This window comes from Hyla sarda, chromosome 1 (genome assembly GCF_029499605.1).
Source record: "Hyla sarda isolate aHylSar1 chromosome 1, aHylSar1.hap1, whole genome shotgun sequence".
In the NCBI taxonomy this organism is placed as follows: domain Eukaryota; kingdom Metazoa; phylum Chordata; class Amphibia; order Anura; family Hylidae; genus Hyla; species Hyla sarda.
This window is the reverse complement of record NC_079189.1, coordinates 389,468,909-389,487,620: the sequence shown is the minus strand read 5'-3', so window position 1 is coordinate 389,487,620 and position 18,712 is coordinate 389,468,909. Positions and strand designations below refer to the sequence as shown.

Below are 18,712 nucleotides of genomic sequence, written 5' to 3'. Positions count from 1 at the left end.
ATGTAAGTTATATGTAATTTAATGAGCAATGTTTTTTGGAAAGTTTTTAGACCCTTTCATTGATTTCATATTGTTGTTATGTTGTGGACTTATACTAAAATAAAATAAAAAAATTGTCTATCATTCTGCACTCAGTATCCCATAATGAGAACATGAAAATCGAATTTTAGGATTTTTTGCTAATTTATTAAAAGTGAAAAGCTAAAATTTCACATGCACATAAGTATTCAGGTCATTGCTGTGACACTTAAACTTTAGATCTGGGGTCGTCCCATTTCTCTTGATCATCTCTGAGATGTTTCTGCACCTTGATTGGAGTAACCTGTGGTAAATTCAGTTGATTGGACAGGATTTGGGAGGACACAGCCCTGTCAATATAAGAGCTGGGTTCAAGAGATAAGATAAAAATTAGCGAGGTAAAGGGACAACCCTGTTGGGTACCATTCAAATAAGAGAATGTGTCCGGAAGAACCCATTAACGGAGAAACCTACCGTAGGGGAAGAATAGAGGGAACCAATTCCCTGATGCATACTCGGGCCTAGAAAAAATGATTAGCAAGAATTCTAGTAAACGATTTTAGCATAATGTTAAGCAGTGAAAAAAGTTTCTCCAGGAGGAAGATCACTTTTGACAAAAATTTAGACAGACCCCAGTAAAATAGTCATTGGAGGGTTGAAAGACGTCTGGATTTGAGGCAAATCGAAGACTATTAAAGCAATCTATTACTGTTGTTTCCAATTTTTTTGTGTTTTTGTTCAAAGATGCTTTTTTTGAAATTTTATGAGAGTTCTTCGTAGCTCTGTGTCTTAGCTGCATACTTTCTTAGTAATTGAAGTCAGTGGGTAGCAAAATCAGCTGCAGATAATACTTAGCAAAATATGGCATGTGTTACCCTACCCATAAAAGGTAAAAAATTTGAGGAAATTGTTTGAGAATTTGTAGGTTTGAAGGTTCTACTTTTTGTCCTGTGGTGACAGTGGAATCTTATCTCAGTAGAAGGCCAACGGCTAGTGGTTCCTCCCCTTATTAATTTTTTTTTGTTTCTTGATTTAAATGTTTTTTTTAAATTTAATTCTTACTTCATTGGTGTTCTGACCAAAATGACAAAAGGGGATTTAGATCATGTAATAAATAGAAAAAATTGCTAGATGGGAATCATAAAGATTTATTTATATTTTAGACCTAATAACATTTTGGGGTAATTTCATTAAACTATTTTGTAGGTTTCTATAATGATTTATGCCATTTTTGTATAATGGGTGCAAAGAGGGTGGCAGTTCATAAATAGAATTTACAGTTTGGGTATAGGGGTGAAAATAAATACAGATGACCCCTTTAGCGAGGAATGGTTTAGAGGTTTTGCATCTTCCTGATATTTATTCTTATTGTTATTAATTTCAGAGTAAATGATATGGGATATAAGACACAAGGTAGACACTTATTTTCGAAATATCTTCTTTAAGAAAATATATATTTTTTTTGGAGAGATTATATCCAAGTAAATCTTAAAAGGTTACTCCCCTACCCAGCGTCCGGAACATTGAGTTCCGAACGCTGTGTGCGGGCTTTCGTGTTCCTGCCCAGCCCCTCGTGACATCACTCCCCATCATGGGACATCACGTCCCGCCCCCTCAATGCAAGTCTATGGGAGGGGGCGTGAAAAAACATTACATAACGAGGGGGCGGGCGTGAACCTGGAAACCTGCACACAGCGTTCTGAACTCAATGTTGGGGAGCGGAGTAACCCTTTAAACAAATGCATGGACATTTTTCAATGGTTTGTCTTTTAGACACAGATACCTAGATGGTTTTGTTTTGGGATTATACAAATTTAATCAGTTGGGTTTATATGATTATTAGTTCATATACACCCAAAAAATATGGCTTGGCATATTTAATGTAGGATTGCAATTGGTGATTGAGAGAAGGGATGAGTGAATCAAATCTGACCAATCTGAATTTGTTAAGGAATTTCAGGAAAAATTTGCGTCGCAACAAATCCGAATATCACCACAATTCGATTGCACAAATCGCTTCATTAAACTCCATATAGTGTGGTCCAGAGTCCAAGGCATCTAATATGGTGGCTCCATATGTCAGGATATGGGGCAAGGAACTCTAGGAAGGCGGGAAAACAGGTAGGCAGGATGACCTGAATCATATGCAGCATGCAGCCTATCAGCAGCCAGCCACCCCTGTGAAGTCACAGCCCTATATAATCGTCAGCCATCTTGCAGCCAGTCACTTCAGCGTTCTATTGCAAAGAGAGAATGACAGAGAGCAGTGTGTGTTGCACAGAAAAGCATTTTTACAGCAACGATTCACCTCAAGCCCAAATCCAGCCTAGAAGCACTGATAGGGAAGGGAGAGAGATTGAGAGTGAAAGTGAAATTTTGGCTATATTACAGTCAGTAGTGATTCACCTCAAGGCTAAATCCAGCCTAGAAGCACTGATAGGGAAGGGAGAGAGATTGAGAGAAAGTGCAAATTTGGTTGTACTACACAGCGACTGTCTGCTGCAGCACTGGTGTGTACAGCAAATGAAAAGCTAATAGTAGCCAGCCAGTTAGGGTAAGCAGAGCACTAAAAGCCATAATTACCTGCTATTAGTGCCTAAGACAGGTTGCGTAGAGTAGCGTATTGTCCTCAATTAAGTGTAATCTGTGCGTTCATAGGTGGTGTACTATTTTGTTCCTGTTAACGTCTTAAGGGCCTAGTTACTGTGAAATGCCAGCCGAAAGTACACACCTGCTTCTGTTCTAGACAAATACTGTTTTAAGCATAGTGGAGTATATTTTACTCCCCTCATAAGTGCATACTACGTACGTACATCTACGTGGTGTACCATTTTGTTCCTTTTATAGTCCTAAGGGCCTAGTTACTGTGAAAGGCCAGCCAAAAGTACACACCTGCTGCTGTTGTTGACAAATACTGTTTTAAGCATAGTGGAGCTTATTGTACTCCCTTCATAAGTACATACCACGTACGTACATCTACGTGGTGTACCATTTTGTCCCTGTTATAGTCCTAAGGGCTGAGTTACTGTGAAAGGCCAGCCAAAAGTACACACCTGCTGGTGTTGTAGACAAATACTGTTTTAAGCATAGTGGAGCGTGTTGTACTCCCCTCAAAAGTGCATACCACATACATACATCTAAGTGGTGTACCATTTTGTTCCTGTTATAGTCCTAAGGGCCTACTTACTGTGAAAGGCCTGCCAAAAGTACACACCTGCTGGTATTGTAGACAAATACTGTTTTAAGCGGTGTAGCGTATTGTCCTCCCCTTATAAACGCACTAAGTATGTCAGGCAGAGAAGTGCCAGGACGTGCACAGAGGAGTGGCAGAGGCCTAAATTCATTAGGCACAGGCAGAGGCAGCAGACTAGGGGCAAGTGGCAACAGGAGTCGCAGCGAGAGGCCTGAGCTCCCGGTATCAGCTAGTGGTTGTGTCTTGACCAGCAACCCATCTGCCATCATCGATTGGTTAACACGGTCATCCACTTCTTCACAAGTAACATCTGACACCCCCAGTCAACAGTCGAAGGGTTCCTCAGACACAAACCTCAGTTGGCATTGCCCAGGAGCAGTCCCTGTCCTCCCATTGCCTCTGTCCTATGCTGTGGGTTCAGCTCCACTATTTAGTGAGGTTAATCTACTAGAGAACAGTCAGCAGCTATTGCCCAGCCAAGAAGTGGAGGAGATATCCGCCGCTTCCTCCGATAGGCGGGCAAGTAGTGATGAGGAGAGTGGTGTGGGAGGTGGTTTTGTGAGCGTTCAGGCTCCTGAAGCAGACACTGTTAAGGAACCTGAGGAGGACATCAGTGACGTGTAGACACAATTCGATGATGATGAAGCCGATCGCACTTGCGAGCCTGGTGCAGAAGGGGCCTCATCATCATCATCATCAGGAGAAGAGAGTTGCAGGTTTCCCATGAGGCAGCAGCTGAGCCAGCAAGGTGGTAGCATGGTTGACAGTCAGCATGGTGGCAGAAGTGGAAAGTCTGGAGCCAAACATGCCCTGGGCAGCCTACCTTTCCGGGTGGTAGTGGAACAAGGGTTCCTGGAGTCTGCTGCAGTAGTAGTCAATCAGTGCGTACTGTTGGTGGGAAAATCAGCTACTTGGCAGTGTGGCAATTTTTCATCAAGCATCCAGAGGAGGTTAGCATGGCCACATGAGAGATGTGTCGGCAGAAGGTGAAACGTGGGCAGGATCCCAGTGTTGGCACCACGGCTCTACATCAACATATGCAGCGTCACCATAAAGTAGCCTGGGAGAACCGTGGCTCCAAGGTGGTGGTCCAGCCTGCTGCATTACCCAGTGGCACGCCGCTCCCTATTTCAGCCAGCCAAGGCTCCACCACCTCAGCTGAAGGGAGCTGTCTGTCTTACCCATCTTCTGTTGCTCCAGATGCTCCTGCTTCTCCTACTTCGAGTCAGTCATTCCGCCAGTACAAGACACAACAGTATGCGCCCACTCATCCAATGGCACAGAAGCTGAATGGGCTCCTGTCCAAGTTGCTGGTGCTGCAATCCCTCCCTTTTCAAGAACTGATGGCTTGTGCCGAGCCGAGGTGGAGAGTCCCAAGCCATCATTTCTTTGTGAAAAAGGCAGTACCAGCACTGCACAATTTTGTGGAACGGAAGGTGGGTCAGTCCTTGAGCCTGTCGGTGTGTACCAATGTGCACAACAGTGCCGACATGTGGAGCAGTAACTACAGTCAGGGACAATACATGTGCTTTATTGCCCACTGGGTGAATGTGGTTCTTGCACAGCCACAACAGCAACTTGAACAGGTCACGCCGCTTCCGCCTCCATGCTCTAAGGCCATTGGTCCTGTAACAGTGTGCGACTCCGCCTCCTCCTCCTCCATCGTGTCCTCAGCCTCCATTGCACGGACAAGTCTCAGTGCCCCTCCAGCATATCATGTGTGCAGGGCACAGCGGTGTCACACTGATCTTCACATGGTTTGCCTTGGCGAATGGAGTCACACAGGGGAGGAACTGCTAAAACTCATTTATCAAGAAATCGAATCATGGCTTACTCCACAAAAACTGAAAAAGGGAACCATGGTGACCGACAACGGGAAGAACATCTTGTCTGCGCTGTGACAAGGAAGGCTGAGCCATGCGCCCTGCATGGCACACGTGTTCAATGTGGTTGCCAAGCGGTTCCTGAAGTGTTGAGCTGCAGCGTCAGATCGGTATCCCCCAACACAGTCTGATTTGCTACGTTTCCACACGTTGGAATTCCACCTTCCATATGTTGGGATGACTTATATGAACAGAGAAAAGCCATCACCGATTTCTTGATGATCCAATCGGATAAGGGGACTCCCCTGTGTAACTTCAATGTCAACCAGTGGTAGCTCATACGTGACACCTGCCATTTGCTCAGGCCCTTTGAGGAAGCCACATTATTAGTCATTTGCCAGGATTACGGGATGAACGACATCATTCCACTGCTTTATTTATACAAAACGTGTTAGAAACGATTGCTGTTCAGGGCACTGGAGACATGGCGCCTACATCTCACGGCCACATGAGCCCTGTGGGGGCTTAACTGGAAGAGGAGGGGGAGAGTGGAGCACAGTTTAGGTTTCGCGAAATGGGCAATTTTTATAGTCATCTGACAGGAGAGGAGGAGCAGGAGCAGCCAGAGTACCTAGAGGGTGATGAGGAAGCCGAGACAGAGGACCCAGACACACCTGTGTATGCAGTAGAGATGGAGGCAGGGAGTCCCTCCGAGTCACTTGCACAAATGGCACGATGCATGCTCACTTGCTTGCGTAGTGATCACCGAATTGTCACCATTCGGCACCGGAATGACTTTTGGCTCTCCTCCTTATTGGACCCTCGCTACCGGCACAAAATAGGGTACATTATTACACCCACTGAGAGGGAGGACAAACTGACCTACTACAGAGACATCCTACAAACCACTAACACTTTCACTTTTACCGTTTTCTTCTGCCTATCTGCCTCTGCTAATATTCTGATCCTGCCACCCGCCTGATGCCACACATCTGATGCCAAGTTCTCCTTTATTCACCCACCTTCATCACCAGTATTGCCACCCACCACCCCACTCTGTCACCAGGTCACTTTAAGAACTCCTGATGCTGCTGATGCCACCTCCAGGCTGTTTCATTCTGCCACCATATGTTCTCCTCACGCTGATGCCAGCTCCAGGCTGTGTCATTCCGCCGCCATATGTTCTCCTCATGCTGATGCCAGCTCAATACTGTGTCATTCTGCCACCATATGTTCTCCTCATGCTGATGCCAGCTCCAGGCTGTGTCATTCCGCCACCATATGTTCTCCTCATGCTGATGACATCTCCAGGCTGTCTCCTACTGCCACCATATGTTCTCCTCATGCTGATGCCAGCTCCAGGCTGTGTCATTCAGCCACTATATGGTCTACTCATGCTTCCGCCACCTCCAGGCTGTTTCATTCAGCCACTATATGGTCTCCTCTTGCTGCCGCCAACACCAGGCTGTGTCATTCAGCCACTATATGGTCTCCTAATGCTTCCGCCACCTCCAGGCTGTGTCATTCAGCCACTATATGGTCTCGTTTTGTTGCCGCCAACTCCAGGCTGTGTCATTCAGACACTTTATGATATCCTCTTGCTGCTGCCACCTCCAGGCTGTGTCTCTGTACCGCCATGTGGTCTAATCATGCTACTGGCACATTAAATAAAACTTTTTAGGTTCATCTATTTGAAATCTTCAATTTAAATGTTAAAAAAATATCTTTAATCTTTTCAATTGGGAGGCCCTATGGTCACGTCAGACTGTTGCCACCTCCAGGCTGGGTCCTTCAGCCACAATATGGTCGCCTCATGCTGCCGCCACCTCCACACTGTGTCATTCAGCCAATATATGGTCTCCTCATGCTTCAGCCTCATCCAAGCTGTGTCATTCAGCCACTATATGGTCTCCTCATGCTGCTAACACCTCCACACTGTGTTATTCAGTCACTATATGGTCTCCTCATACCGATGCCACCTCCAGGCTCTGTCATTGTGCTGCTCTGTTACAGTGATTCTAATAGCAATGCCTCAAATCTGTATGTCGGACTGAATAACAGTATTATTTCACTAACCCAGCACACTCCCTATGCATGCTACAACAAGGCAAAGTGTTCTACACCCCTATTTAGGCTCCCTGTAGGCCAGAAATAGCCGTTTTTAATAGCGATTCGTCACGAATAAATTCGGACCGAAACAAATTTTTTGGGGAAAATTCCACAAGGAAATGCCTGTGTATTGATTTAATAGCATAGTGGTTACTTAGGATGTGTTCTATTGTTAAGTGAGGCAACTGCACTGCTCTTGACACAAAAACATTACTCAAAGTGTTTTTACTTTGCATTAGTAAAACATAAATAACTATGTAAATTTTGCATTGCTGTAATTGTACTGACCTGCAGTATAAAGTAAACATGTCACTTATACTGTGCCACACAGTAAATGCTGAAAAAACTAAACTTTGATAAAATAAAACAAAACTTGCAGCGTGCAGACCTAAAGGCTAAAATAGACCTTGTCTTTAAGGTTACAATACTCTATGAAGGGACATACTGTCTTCCCCACCCTGCAAATGGCATTGTTGTCTTACATGGTGGGTCCATGGAGATTGATTAAAAATTTTCTCACAGTGGCACACGCTGTCATTCCTAGGCATTGCAAAGCTACTGCACCCCCCTCTATTGGTGAAGGGGTTGCTGAGCTGGACATAATTCATAAAATGGAGACCATAATGACTGAAATTACCCCACAAGGGAAAAGGCCTTACCTGCTTGAATAGTCAGGTGTGATTTCAAGATGGGTTTTGTTTTCCCCACTTATCTCTGATAACTATGTCGTGCTCCTGAAATGTTATTTCTTCACTGCTAAGGACATGATAAAGCTATTTTTAATACTTTTCATAAAATGAATGGTTGATGTGGGGATGGGTATATGTTTTTGGTGTGAATTTATTATTTGAAGTGCCTTAGCCAAGAGGGGGAATTTACTAGAGTATGCAAGACAGGGCTATTGCATAACAAAGTTGCAAGTTTTTGTAAAAACACCATTTTACATAAATATTATTGTATTTTGCACTGCTTATTCCACTTTATTTAATTATGAGCAGGGCTTAGCAGAAAGGGCCATGGCCTCCAATGACTTAATAGATTTACTATATTTTAACCCGAAAAATTTAGCAAAGTTTCAAGTTGTTGCACACAGACAGCCACACATAAGACACATTTTTAGGAGATCTTCACCTCTTAATTCAGTTGTAGCAACTTATTGTAAAATACTTTAAAGGGAACATGTTAGATGTATGCTATATAAAAATCAGCAACATATAATAGTCCCTAGTATAACATTTCCATACCATAGGCGGTTGTCAGCAGTCCAATGTATAAATTGGCCAAAATAGACATTTATAATTGTCCCATGCCATATCCAAATTAGCCACAAGTAGCCATTGGGGCGGGGACCGATTGCTGTAATCACATCTGTTGAGGTGTCATTAGGTATGATTGACAGCCCAGGCATGGCCTAACATCTGTGAGTGCTCACGTCAGGCTATGCCTGGGCTATGGATCATGATAGCGATCGAAGATATGTAGCAAATGCACTACTAGTTATGTAGTAAAGAAAAATCCAGCACTAATTAAAATGGAAGAAAACCATAAATAACACAGATCGTCACAAGCCCCTGCTTTCTCTTTTTCTTAAACAAGTATGTTTGTTTTTGTCTAGCCAGCAAATAAAATCCTCTCTAGCATCCTCGGAAAGAGCAACCTTCAGTTTGCGGGAATGTGTATAACGCTGAATATATCTACAACCAGCTTAAATATGATGACTCCAGATTCAAAACAGGTATGACCCTATCTTAGTATGGATAATGCTTTTTAGATTTTGATATATTATCATTGAAAAATCACCTATTTGACTATCATTTATGGCTTTTTTCAGTAGAATACATTTTGACTATTATTCCCATTTGTGCTTAATGACATGCAGGCTTCCCCTTCCCACATCAACAGCCGATTGACAGCTTTCTCACTAACCCAGTGCCTAGTGTGCCAGTGATTACTGTATGCTACCCTTAGAGAGACTATACAAATAAATAGTACCGCAATATGCTTTGGATAGGGGATAAAATGTATAAAGCCGGAATACCCCTTTAAGGTCTAGAAAACTATAACCCTACTAAAATAAGAAAAGGTTATCCTTTTTCGCAGTAAGCTATTCATGAGTCTTCTGTGGCCTCTGTCCACCAACATAGATGTCATATCATGTATGAAAGGCCACCACTCAAACTATACATGTTGTATGGTTACAATATGGTTAGTTCATTGTTCACATGACAGCAAATTTATTGTTGAAATCCAGTGTTAAATTCCTCAATTTTGTGGAAGTGTTCATAGACAAGCAACCAAAATGTGATATTTAGCTAGTTATTTAGTGGTCTCTATGTCTTGTATCAGGCTTACATGCATTGTATTCCAAAGCAAATCAAATCAATGAATAAATGAACATGAAATGCCTCTGCAAAATGTAAGTGTTGGCTGAGGCTGGAAGTGGTTGCCAGAGCAACAGTTGGAAATACATTTGTCATGGAAAAGGATACGGGGCAGAAAGCCCAGGAATCCGTGCTTGCAAAAAAAATGTACACAATGAAAAAATGCATTGACTGACATATTAACAGGACACGATACGGATCAGACGCAGTGACAGAAAGATGCTTATGTTAAGTTACTGCTATAAATGCTAATGTTATAACTCAAGATAACCATCCTGGTTTCCTAGAAGAAGAAAAAAACCTGTAAGGCTATTTCACTTTTTAGTAATATGTTAAATACAGTTCTGGCCAATTCCATCTACAGCCTTGTGACAGTAGCTCTGCCATCTTCATTTTACAATGAACAACACCTATATTCTGCTGATAGTGCCTGAAGGAAAGTGTCAGAGAATTTTCTAATGTTACCCAGATTTAGCAGCTGAATCATTACATTCAAAGGAATTATAAGTGTAATTTATCATGATATTTCAAAAATACAAAGTTAACTTAACGTAGCGGGATTGCTATGAAAAATTTCTGCAGCAACTGTGAATGAATCGCAAGGAGAATCAGCAGAGAGAAATCTTACAGAAAATAGTCCAGATTTTGTTGTTTTATGTTGTTTCCGAACCTGCTAAGGGAAAGTAATTCTGCAGCCCATTTGCTGCTGCATATTTAGCATATTCCACCCCCCCCCCCCCCCGCAAACTGGTTAGGACAGATGGAATATTTATTGAAATCAATTAATTAGTAAAACACACTCACAATACTCTGCATAAGTAGGAGGGTCACCCTCTTTCCCCTTGGGTAATAAACAAGAAGAACTAAAAAGAAAAACTAATAATTAACAATGAATATTTAAAAATAATAGAATTTAAACTAGGGAGGGAAAGTTGTGCTACTGTTAGGACTGAGGGAAAACAAATTATCTTTAGAAGTTAACGATTCCCTTACGTCCTAACCAGTATCACAGATGGGGAATTGGCAAGCTGAAGACCCTATGAGGGAGGACTCTCATGCCTGGCGGCAGATAAAACTGTCCGACAAATGAGGAGAACTTGGCCAATCTACTGTCAAGTCTGTAGTCGTTGATAAAAGTGGAGAATGAACTCCAAGAGGCAGCTTTGCAAATATGTTCCAAAGGGACAAGACTCCTTTCCGCAAAGGAGGTGGATACAGACCTGGTGGAGTGAGCTTTTACAAACTCAGGAGGCTCTATACCTTGGGAAACCATGGAAATACGAATGGCATCCTTTACCTATCTACTTATTGAGGGTTTTGAAGCTTCTAACCCCGCTACCCTAACTTAATGACAGGGACACTGCTTTACATCCCCCCCCCCTGTCTCCCACCCAGGGACACTGCTTTACATCCCCCCCCTGTCTCCCACCCGCCTGCACCGCACATCTCCCGCCCGCTACCTGCTACAAGACTACAACTCCCAGCATGCCCTCACTGTTAGGGCATGCTGGGAATTGTAGTCTTGCAACAGGTAGCAGACAGATGGGAGATGTGCAGCGTGGGTGGGAGACAAGCGGGGGGGGGGGGGATGTAAAGGTTTGCCCCCTTTATTAATCAGATGGAGCCCAAGCAGCTGCAGAGTGATGCCAGCCCAGGCTCCTTTGTACAGTTGTTATATCATATTTCCCGCTGGATCCGTGATCACAGGAAATATAAAAATCTGCTCTTCAAAGCCGTTTTGTAAGCCAGCTCCGGGCTGGCTTAAATTCACGGTCTTTTGGAGGGCTTGCGAATTTTTGTGCGACTTTCATACTTGATAAATCCCTCACTGCAAAGTGAAAAATAAAACTTTGGTAAGCTCTTTTGTAGCTTTTTGCTTACAGCCAAAAGTTGCACCAATATTTGCTTAGGTGCTAATGCGACTTTTTGTGCAACTTTTGTAAGCAAAAAAAGAGCTCTAAATCCCTTTATAAATGTCCCCCATAGTGTTCTAATTCTTTTCTTATATTCTTATTTGTAAAAATGAATTTTTGTAAGTACCTAAATATGCAGTACATGTGCAGTATGTAAGCAACTACATGTCCTAAATGATTATTTTCTCTGTTTATTCATGTACAGATCATAGCAAACCATCATATGCAGTCCATTTCCTTTGCATCTGGTGGTGACCCGGTAAGTACTAATACTAAAGAAAAATCCACATGAAATGATTCCTACTGCTTTACCTTGCTTATATTATATCATTATTTCTCTCTCTCTCTCTCTCTCTCTGCATTCCCTAACTTGCTGTTTAGAAGCAAGTCTTACAACATATACACGTCATAGTATTGAGAAGTTTACATTTCTAACAATTCATGTTTTCTACCAAACTTACCCAAAATCTTTTATAGAGGATCTGGGTAAGCTTCTAATAACAGAGAGTTTGACCTTATGGCTCCAAAAGAGTTAAATTAAGGTATTAGGTTTACATGTTTATTAACCAATGAAATATATTTTCCTATAGGTGAGAAATTGAGAGGTCATCTGCAAATATGTATAAATAAATTTATAATAAATTTAAAGAGGCACTGCGATTATGAAAAACTTTTTATACTTTGTAGTAATACTGATAAGATTACTTTTTTAAACATACATTTATTTAAAAAAAAAAGTAATGATGGGAGTTGTAGTTTTGCAACAGCTGGGGGTACAGTATTTGTAAAACTCTGTTTTAGAGCTTTGTATTCTCCAGCTGTGTGCCTCCAGCTCTTGCAAAATTACAGACAAAGGATGTGTGGGCATGCTGCTCTAACATAGTGCTTTACAAACACTGGCTGCAGCTGTTGCAAAACTACAACTCCCAGCATGCTTGAACAGCCAAAGCTTTCTCTGACTCCTGAATTACAAAGAATCTGATAAGACATTCAGGAGTCTGTGAAGACAGAATGACACACATAGTGACAGCTATGTTGATTAGCATCCAGCTTTACTAGGAACAGATAGAAAATGTATGCATAAAAACTACTGTGCAGTGATTTGCAGACTGCAAGACTGCTCTCTAACTCAGAGCAGAGGAGTAATCCACAGTGAGGGAGAGAGAGACGGACATACTCCCTCCACAAGGCAAGAAGACAAAGCAAGTGAGCAAGATATAAATGGTATTTGTTAGGGATATATAGGTCCTAGACACAGGTATATTACACTTTTACATAAATAAATATACATAAATTATATGTACATGATCATATGTACATGATGAGGTTTAAACATCATGTCATGTAAAACTCATGAGTAAGAAACAACTGCTATATAATGCAGGTTTATGGTGCAATCTTCACAATAAAAAGGCCAATTCTGATATGGTTGCCTTATCGTGAGGATAGGTCATCAATATTGGGATTTTAGAAAACACCTTTATAAGCGAACCTGCATAATAGCTAAACCATAACCCTATCAAATAAAAAATAAAAAACACACATAAGCCATTCAATGAAAACAAAACTATAATCCTCCCTTATTTGTCTACTAGGATGCTACAGACTATGTTGCTTATGTGGCAAAGGATCCTGTTAATCGGCGAGGTAAGATGTTTTAAGATCAACCAACAATATTATATATATTAGAGGTATAATACATACACACTTATTTATATATGGCAGTCCAAACAAGTTGAGGTTGGGCACAGCTACTAAACTGTGGCAATATTGACCCTCCAGTCACTAACCAGCGGTGTTTCAAAGGCAGCGTTGCCTGTGTTAATCAGTCCCTAGATGGTGCCAGCTGGCAAAACAGACAGATATCGACTATTGCACTTAAAGAAGAAAGACCTGCGCACTCACCGCAGCGAGTTCAGATAATCTTCATGCGTCTTTATTTTCGTGACATCAAAGACACGGGCAGGTCAGCCGGACACAGGTACAAACGTGCGGGGGGACTACAGTTACAGAGACGTTCGCGGGCTAGCGGGTCCGCCTCGCGCACTCACGCGCTTCTCAAGGCCCCTACTGACATCAGGGTTAGAGGGTGTGTTTAAACAAGGAACAAAACGGAAGGGTCTCCATGGATACACATAAACAAATCACAGACACATAGTGGCAAAAAAGTTTCGTTAAAATACAAACATATACTTGTTTAAAACCAAAATCTCTCTAACAAAAAGAGACGCAAAGGGAAGAATCCTAATGATAGAAACCCACTCATTTCATTTCGGTGATTAAGACCAATCGGACCTGTAGTGTCCAGCTGCATGATCCAGTAGGATTCTTTCCTTTGGAGCTGTAAGTCTTTATCTCCAAACCTGATCGCTTTTTCGACTCTTTCTATTGCGGCAAACTTGAAGGTATTGGAACGACCATCATGTATCTGATTCATATGGTTAATAAATCTAGTCGCCCCCACCCCTGTACGGAGGGAGCGAACATGCTCCCTAATTCTATGAAAGAAAGGTCTGATGGTCTTTCCAATGTAATAAAACCTGCATTCACAGATCAAGGTATATACAACATGGGTGGAACGGCAGGTTATAAATAGTGTTGAGCGGCATAGGCCATATTCGAATTCGCGAATATTCGCGAATATATGGACGAATATTCGTCATATATTCGCGAATATTCGCATATTCGTTATAGCCTCGTTTTATTTTCGCGTATGCGAACATACGCACATGCGAAAATTAACATAAGTGGAAATTCGCATATGCGAAAATTAGTATATGCTAATTTTCGCATATGCGATTTTTCGCACGCCAGTCTCACACAGTAGTATTACAGCCTTCTTTACACCACACAAGCTGGAAGCAGAGAGGGGTGATCACTGTGAAGAAAAAAAAAAAAAAAAAAAAAAAAAAGAATATTCGTAATTACGAATATATAGCGCTATATTCGCGAAATTCGCGAATTCGCGAATATGCGATATTCGCGAATAATATTCGAATTGCGAATATTCGCGAGCAACACTAGTTATAAACTGCCTAATTTGTATCCAGCGATCACCTATTTTAAGTCTGCCCCCTTTATAGTTCAGATGACAAAAGGAGCACAACCCACACGCAAAATTACCTTTTAATGTATCTCTGCCTAACCATTTATGTATGGATACATTTTTCTCAGTTTCTATGTGTTGATGTTTCTTAATGTAGTCCTGCAATGTCTTATTTCTTTTGTATGTTATTATTGTTTTTTTCTGTGTAAACTCCCTCAGATCCTCATCTCTTTCCAACATGTACCAATACTTTAGAATTGCCTGCTTAACAGTGCTATTCATCTCTGTATTCTGAAAATAAAAAATAAACCTATCCATTTTCTTCTTTTTCTTCTTTTTCAATAAATCTATCCTTGGGATCCCGTCAGCTTTCTCTTTTGCTTTACTGACTATTTCAGCCGGGTATCCCCTTTGTAGAAATCGCCCTTTCAGCTCCTCTGCCTGCTCTTCATATCGAGTAGCATCGTTATTGATGCACTTGAGCCGCAAGAATTGGCTAAAGGGGATGCTATTTTTTGTGTGGACCGGGTGGGATGACTCATAGTGCAGGAGGGAGTTTTTGGATATGGTTTTTCTAAAACCTGATGTGAAGATTTTGTTCTCCCTAACCTCGATCTGCACATCGAGAAATTCGAGTGCAGATCCTCCAAAATTGGAGGTGAACCTCATATTTACGTTATTCACAGTATTGAGGTAGGAGACAAAATTATAAAAATCTATCTGTGACCCCTCCCACACCATGATTATGTCATCGACATAACGGTGAAAAGACTTGATGTGGCGTAAAAATGGGTTACCTGAACAAAACACAAAATCACTCTCAAAAATGGCAAAAAAAATATTAGCATGGCAGCACGAGATGGGCGTACCCATCGCCGTGCTGCTCAATTGTTTGTACCATTGGTTGTCAAAAATGAAGTGATTATTTGTGAGGATGAACTCGACTGATTCGGTGACAAAGCTAACGAAATCCTGTGATTTATCGGTATAACTCAAAATACGACAGAGAGCCTGTATACCCGCATTGTGTGGAATGCGAGTATACAGGCTCTCAACGTCGATTGATACCAACGCATAGCCATCCTGCCAACGAAAATTATGCATAAAATTGAGGATGTCCCCTTTATCTTTCAGGTAGGATGGGATAGTGGGGAGGAGGGGGGCCAGTAACCAATCAATATAGTTAGATAAATAGGCAGTAGGGGAGTCGATCCCTGTCACGATCGGTTGACCGGGAAGGGGGATTGACCCCCTTATGGACCTTTGGTAGAATATACTAATAAGGCTTGCTAGGATTAGCTGGTAGCAAGCATTCAGCAGTTTTAATAGTCAGTACCCTAGAGTAGGGATGTTTTAGTAATAGGGCCCTTAATTTTTCTAAGGTCTTGTGGGGTCACTTGACATCTTTACATAAGTCTGACTATCCCCTAATTGGTTGTGGACCTCTCTCATATAATCTTCCCTCCACCAAAGTACGACCGAACCGCCATTGTCAGCCTTAGATATGACTATGTCTTGTCTGCATAACAGCTCATCAAGAGCCTTCTTCTCTTTCCAAGGGAGGTTCGGTCGGACGGAGGGATAGATCAAAGCTTTCACTTCCCCTCAGACTGCTTTTTAGAATAAGTCTACCGGGCTCCCAGTAACCATTGGGGGGGGGGGGGGGGGAGGGGGGTGTTAAAGTGGGAGGGATTCCCTCCCGTAAAAACCTCAACAGATTCCTCGGTTTGACTTCCAATAAAGGGGGCCTCTGACAGATTGGCTAGGTCTAAAACAAATTGATTTTCCTGGTCCGTAAATTCAGCTACAGGTCTGAATCCTAATGTGCTTGAACTACACCTGACTTCCCCTTCATATTTATCATTAGCGGATAAACCTTTATTAGTTTTCTGACATGCAAAAATTTCTTCAAGTTTACGTTCCTCACACCCTTAAAAAAATCAATTTCAAATTTGGAAAAGATAAACCTTTCCACAAGGCCAAAATTAAGTCCTCTGCTAAGTGCAGCCACACAGTCTCCATTCAGATGGATATTTGTTAGGTTAGTCACAATATCATTATTAACTAATGTCGCCATGTCACAGTCTTTCTTTTCACCGAAGGTCTTCTTACACCTCCGTCCTCTCCTGACGCGGTTTCTCCTAAAGGGACTCCCGTTGGTTCATTTTGTTGGGGTTTGTTCATATTACGAGCCAGGTCATCAGAACCGCTCGAATCAAACTCTTTGGTCATATAGTCTGTCGTTTTATTTTTTCTCTTGACCACCATAGTTAGATTTATTATGTTTCTTTTGTTGTCTTTGTTGACGGTACTTATAGTTGAAGATCTGATGAGAGTCAAAATCGTTTTTATCCCTGATGAATTTGTCTTTTTTGACATCTTTAATCGCAGCCTGCATGGTAGCCAGTTTTTTCTCAAGACTTTGAATGAAGGTGTTGTACTGTGGTTCTGGCAAGTGTTTCCGCAGCTCACTTTTTGCTTATTTATATATGTCTGCATCCCTCCCCCCAGCTTGTCATATACTGGAATGCAGTGATGGACTGGCTCAAGATGTCATCAGTACTATAGGCCAAGCGTTTGAACTTCGATTTAAGCAGTATTTACAGTGCCCTTCGAAGATGCCAGCATTTCCTGACCGGTAAGTGTAATAATTTATGACCAATTTGTTGTTTGAAGTTGTTTACAAACAGAATGAAAGTCATATCTGTACACTATGTTTTGCTAATAGTTATAATAAAAGGTGAGGTAGAAACAAATTAATCCGACACTGCAATCACATATTGCAAAGTGTCCAACTGCATTATGGTCCAGGTTCGAGATGCTGTCGCTGGTGGTGCTCAGTCAAGACATGTAGATAACTGGGTACAAAGAAGTAGATAGAGACGGCACGCACCAATCAGCAATTTTCTTTATTGTTCAAGACATCAGGGACATGTCGGCAACCATAGCAGGTAGTTACAGAGAGGACAGGAGGCGCCAGCGCCCCCTGCCCTCTCTGTTACTACCTGCTATGGTTGCTGACATGTATCTGATGTCTTGAACAATAAAAAGGATTAGTGATATTTTGAAGAATGTGTGTGGTTGTTGTCTTGTTTTGAACGTACCTCACTGAGCATCCATAAAGACGAATGCTAGTAAACAATGTTAAGTTTAAAGGGGTACTCCGGTGGAAAACTTTCGTTTTTTTTAATCAACTGGTGTCAGAAAGTTAAACAGTTTTGTAAATTACCTATATTTAAAAATCTGTCCAGTGCTTATCAACCGCTGTATGCTACAGAGGGAATTGTATAGCTGTTTTCTGTCTGACCACAGTGCTCTCTGCTGACACCTTTGTCCATGTCAGTAACTGTCCAGATTAGAAGCATATCCCCATAACAAACCTCTCCTGCTCTGGACAGTTCCTGACATGGACAGAGGTGTCAGCAGGGAGCACTGTGGTTAGACAGAAAAGAACTATACAATTTCCTCTGTAGTGTACAGCAACTGATAAGTACTGGAAGGATTAAGATTTTTAAATAGAAGTCATTTACAAATCTGTTTAACTTTCTGGCAACAGTTAACTTTTTGGCACCGGTTGATTTAAAAAGTTTTCCACTGGAGTACCCCTTTAATTTCTTGAACAAAGCAAAGCAGCATACTTAATGTTCTATATTTACTGTATATATTTAGAATGCAAAGCTTAGATGACCCAATATGGCCAGAAGAAGATGGGACTGCGACAGAACATCAATATTACAACAGCATTCCAAATAAAATGCCACCCCCAGGAGGGATTATTGATGAGAGATTAAGAGCTCAGCATCAAAACCAAGGAGATAACTCCCAGGTATATACCCTAAAGCATGAAGTGGTTTGATGTGTGGGTAAGTTATTATTTATTTTTTGCATATAAACTGTTCAATCTTTTTTGAACAGTTTTAAATGTTCAGACTGTTTCTAATGGGCAATAGGGGTTTCCTCCAGGAATAACACCAATAGGTAAGTGCATTCACCTCCTCTTTTCTTCTATTTCAAACCTCTGAGGTTTTACATATGAGGCACTCTCCTTCTTTTCTTTTGAAATGGTTTATATTTTGACCAGGCCACCTTCTTTAATTGCTCCATGGTCCAGTACTGATGCTGACATAATCATTGTAGGTGGACAAATTCAGCATGGCCACTGTGACAAGTCCGTGGCTGTGCAATCTCATACATAGCAAGTTTCAATGACCTGTGTCTTCTTTTGTCAT

At 41.7% G+C, this 18,712-nt stretch overlaps 1 protein-coding gene across 2 annotated transcripts in view; it reads left to right on the top strand.

Moving 5' to 3' along the window:
• SHC3 (SHC adaptor protein 3) overlaps window positions 1-18,712 on the top strand; it is a 193,848-nt gene that overhangs the window by 125,988 nt on the left and 49,148 nt on the right. For both annotated transcript variants that reach the window (XM_056525398.1, XM_056525389.1), the window contains 5 exons: window positions 8,759-8,878; window positions 11,643-11,696; window positions 13,033-13,084; window positions 16,995-17,121; window positions 18,153-18,309. In XM_056525398.1, coding sequence (XP_056381373.1) covers window positions 8,759-8,878; window positions 11,643-11,696; window positions 13,033-13,084; window positions 16,995-17,121; window positions 18,153-18,309 — 510 coding nt within the window. The remainder of the gene's footprint in view (window positions 1-8,758; window positions 8,879-11,642; window positions 11,697-13,032; window positions 13,085-16,994; window positions 17,122-18,152; window positions 18,310-18,712) is intronic.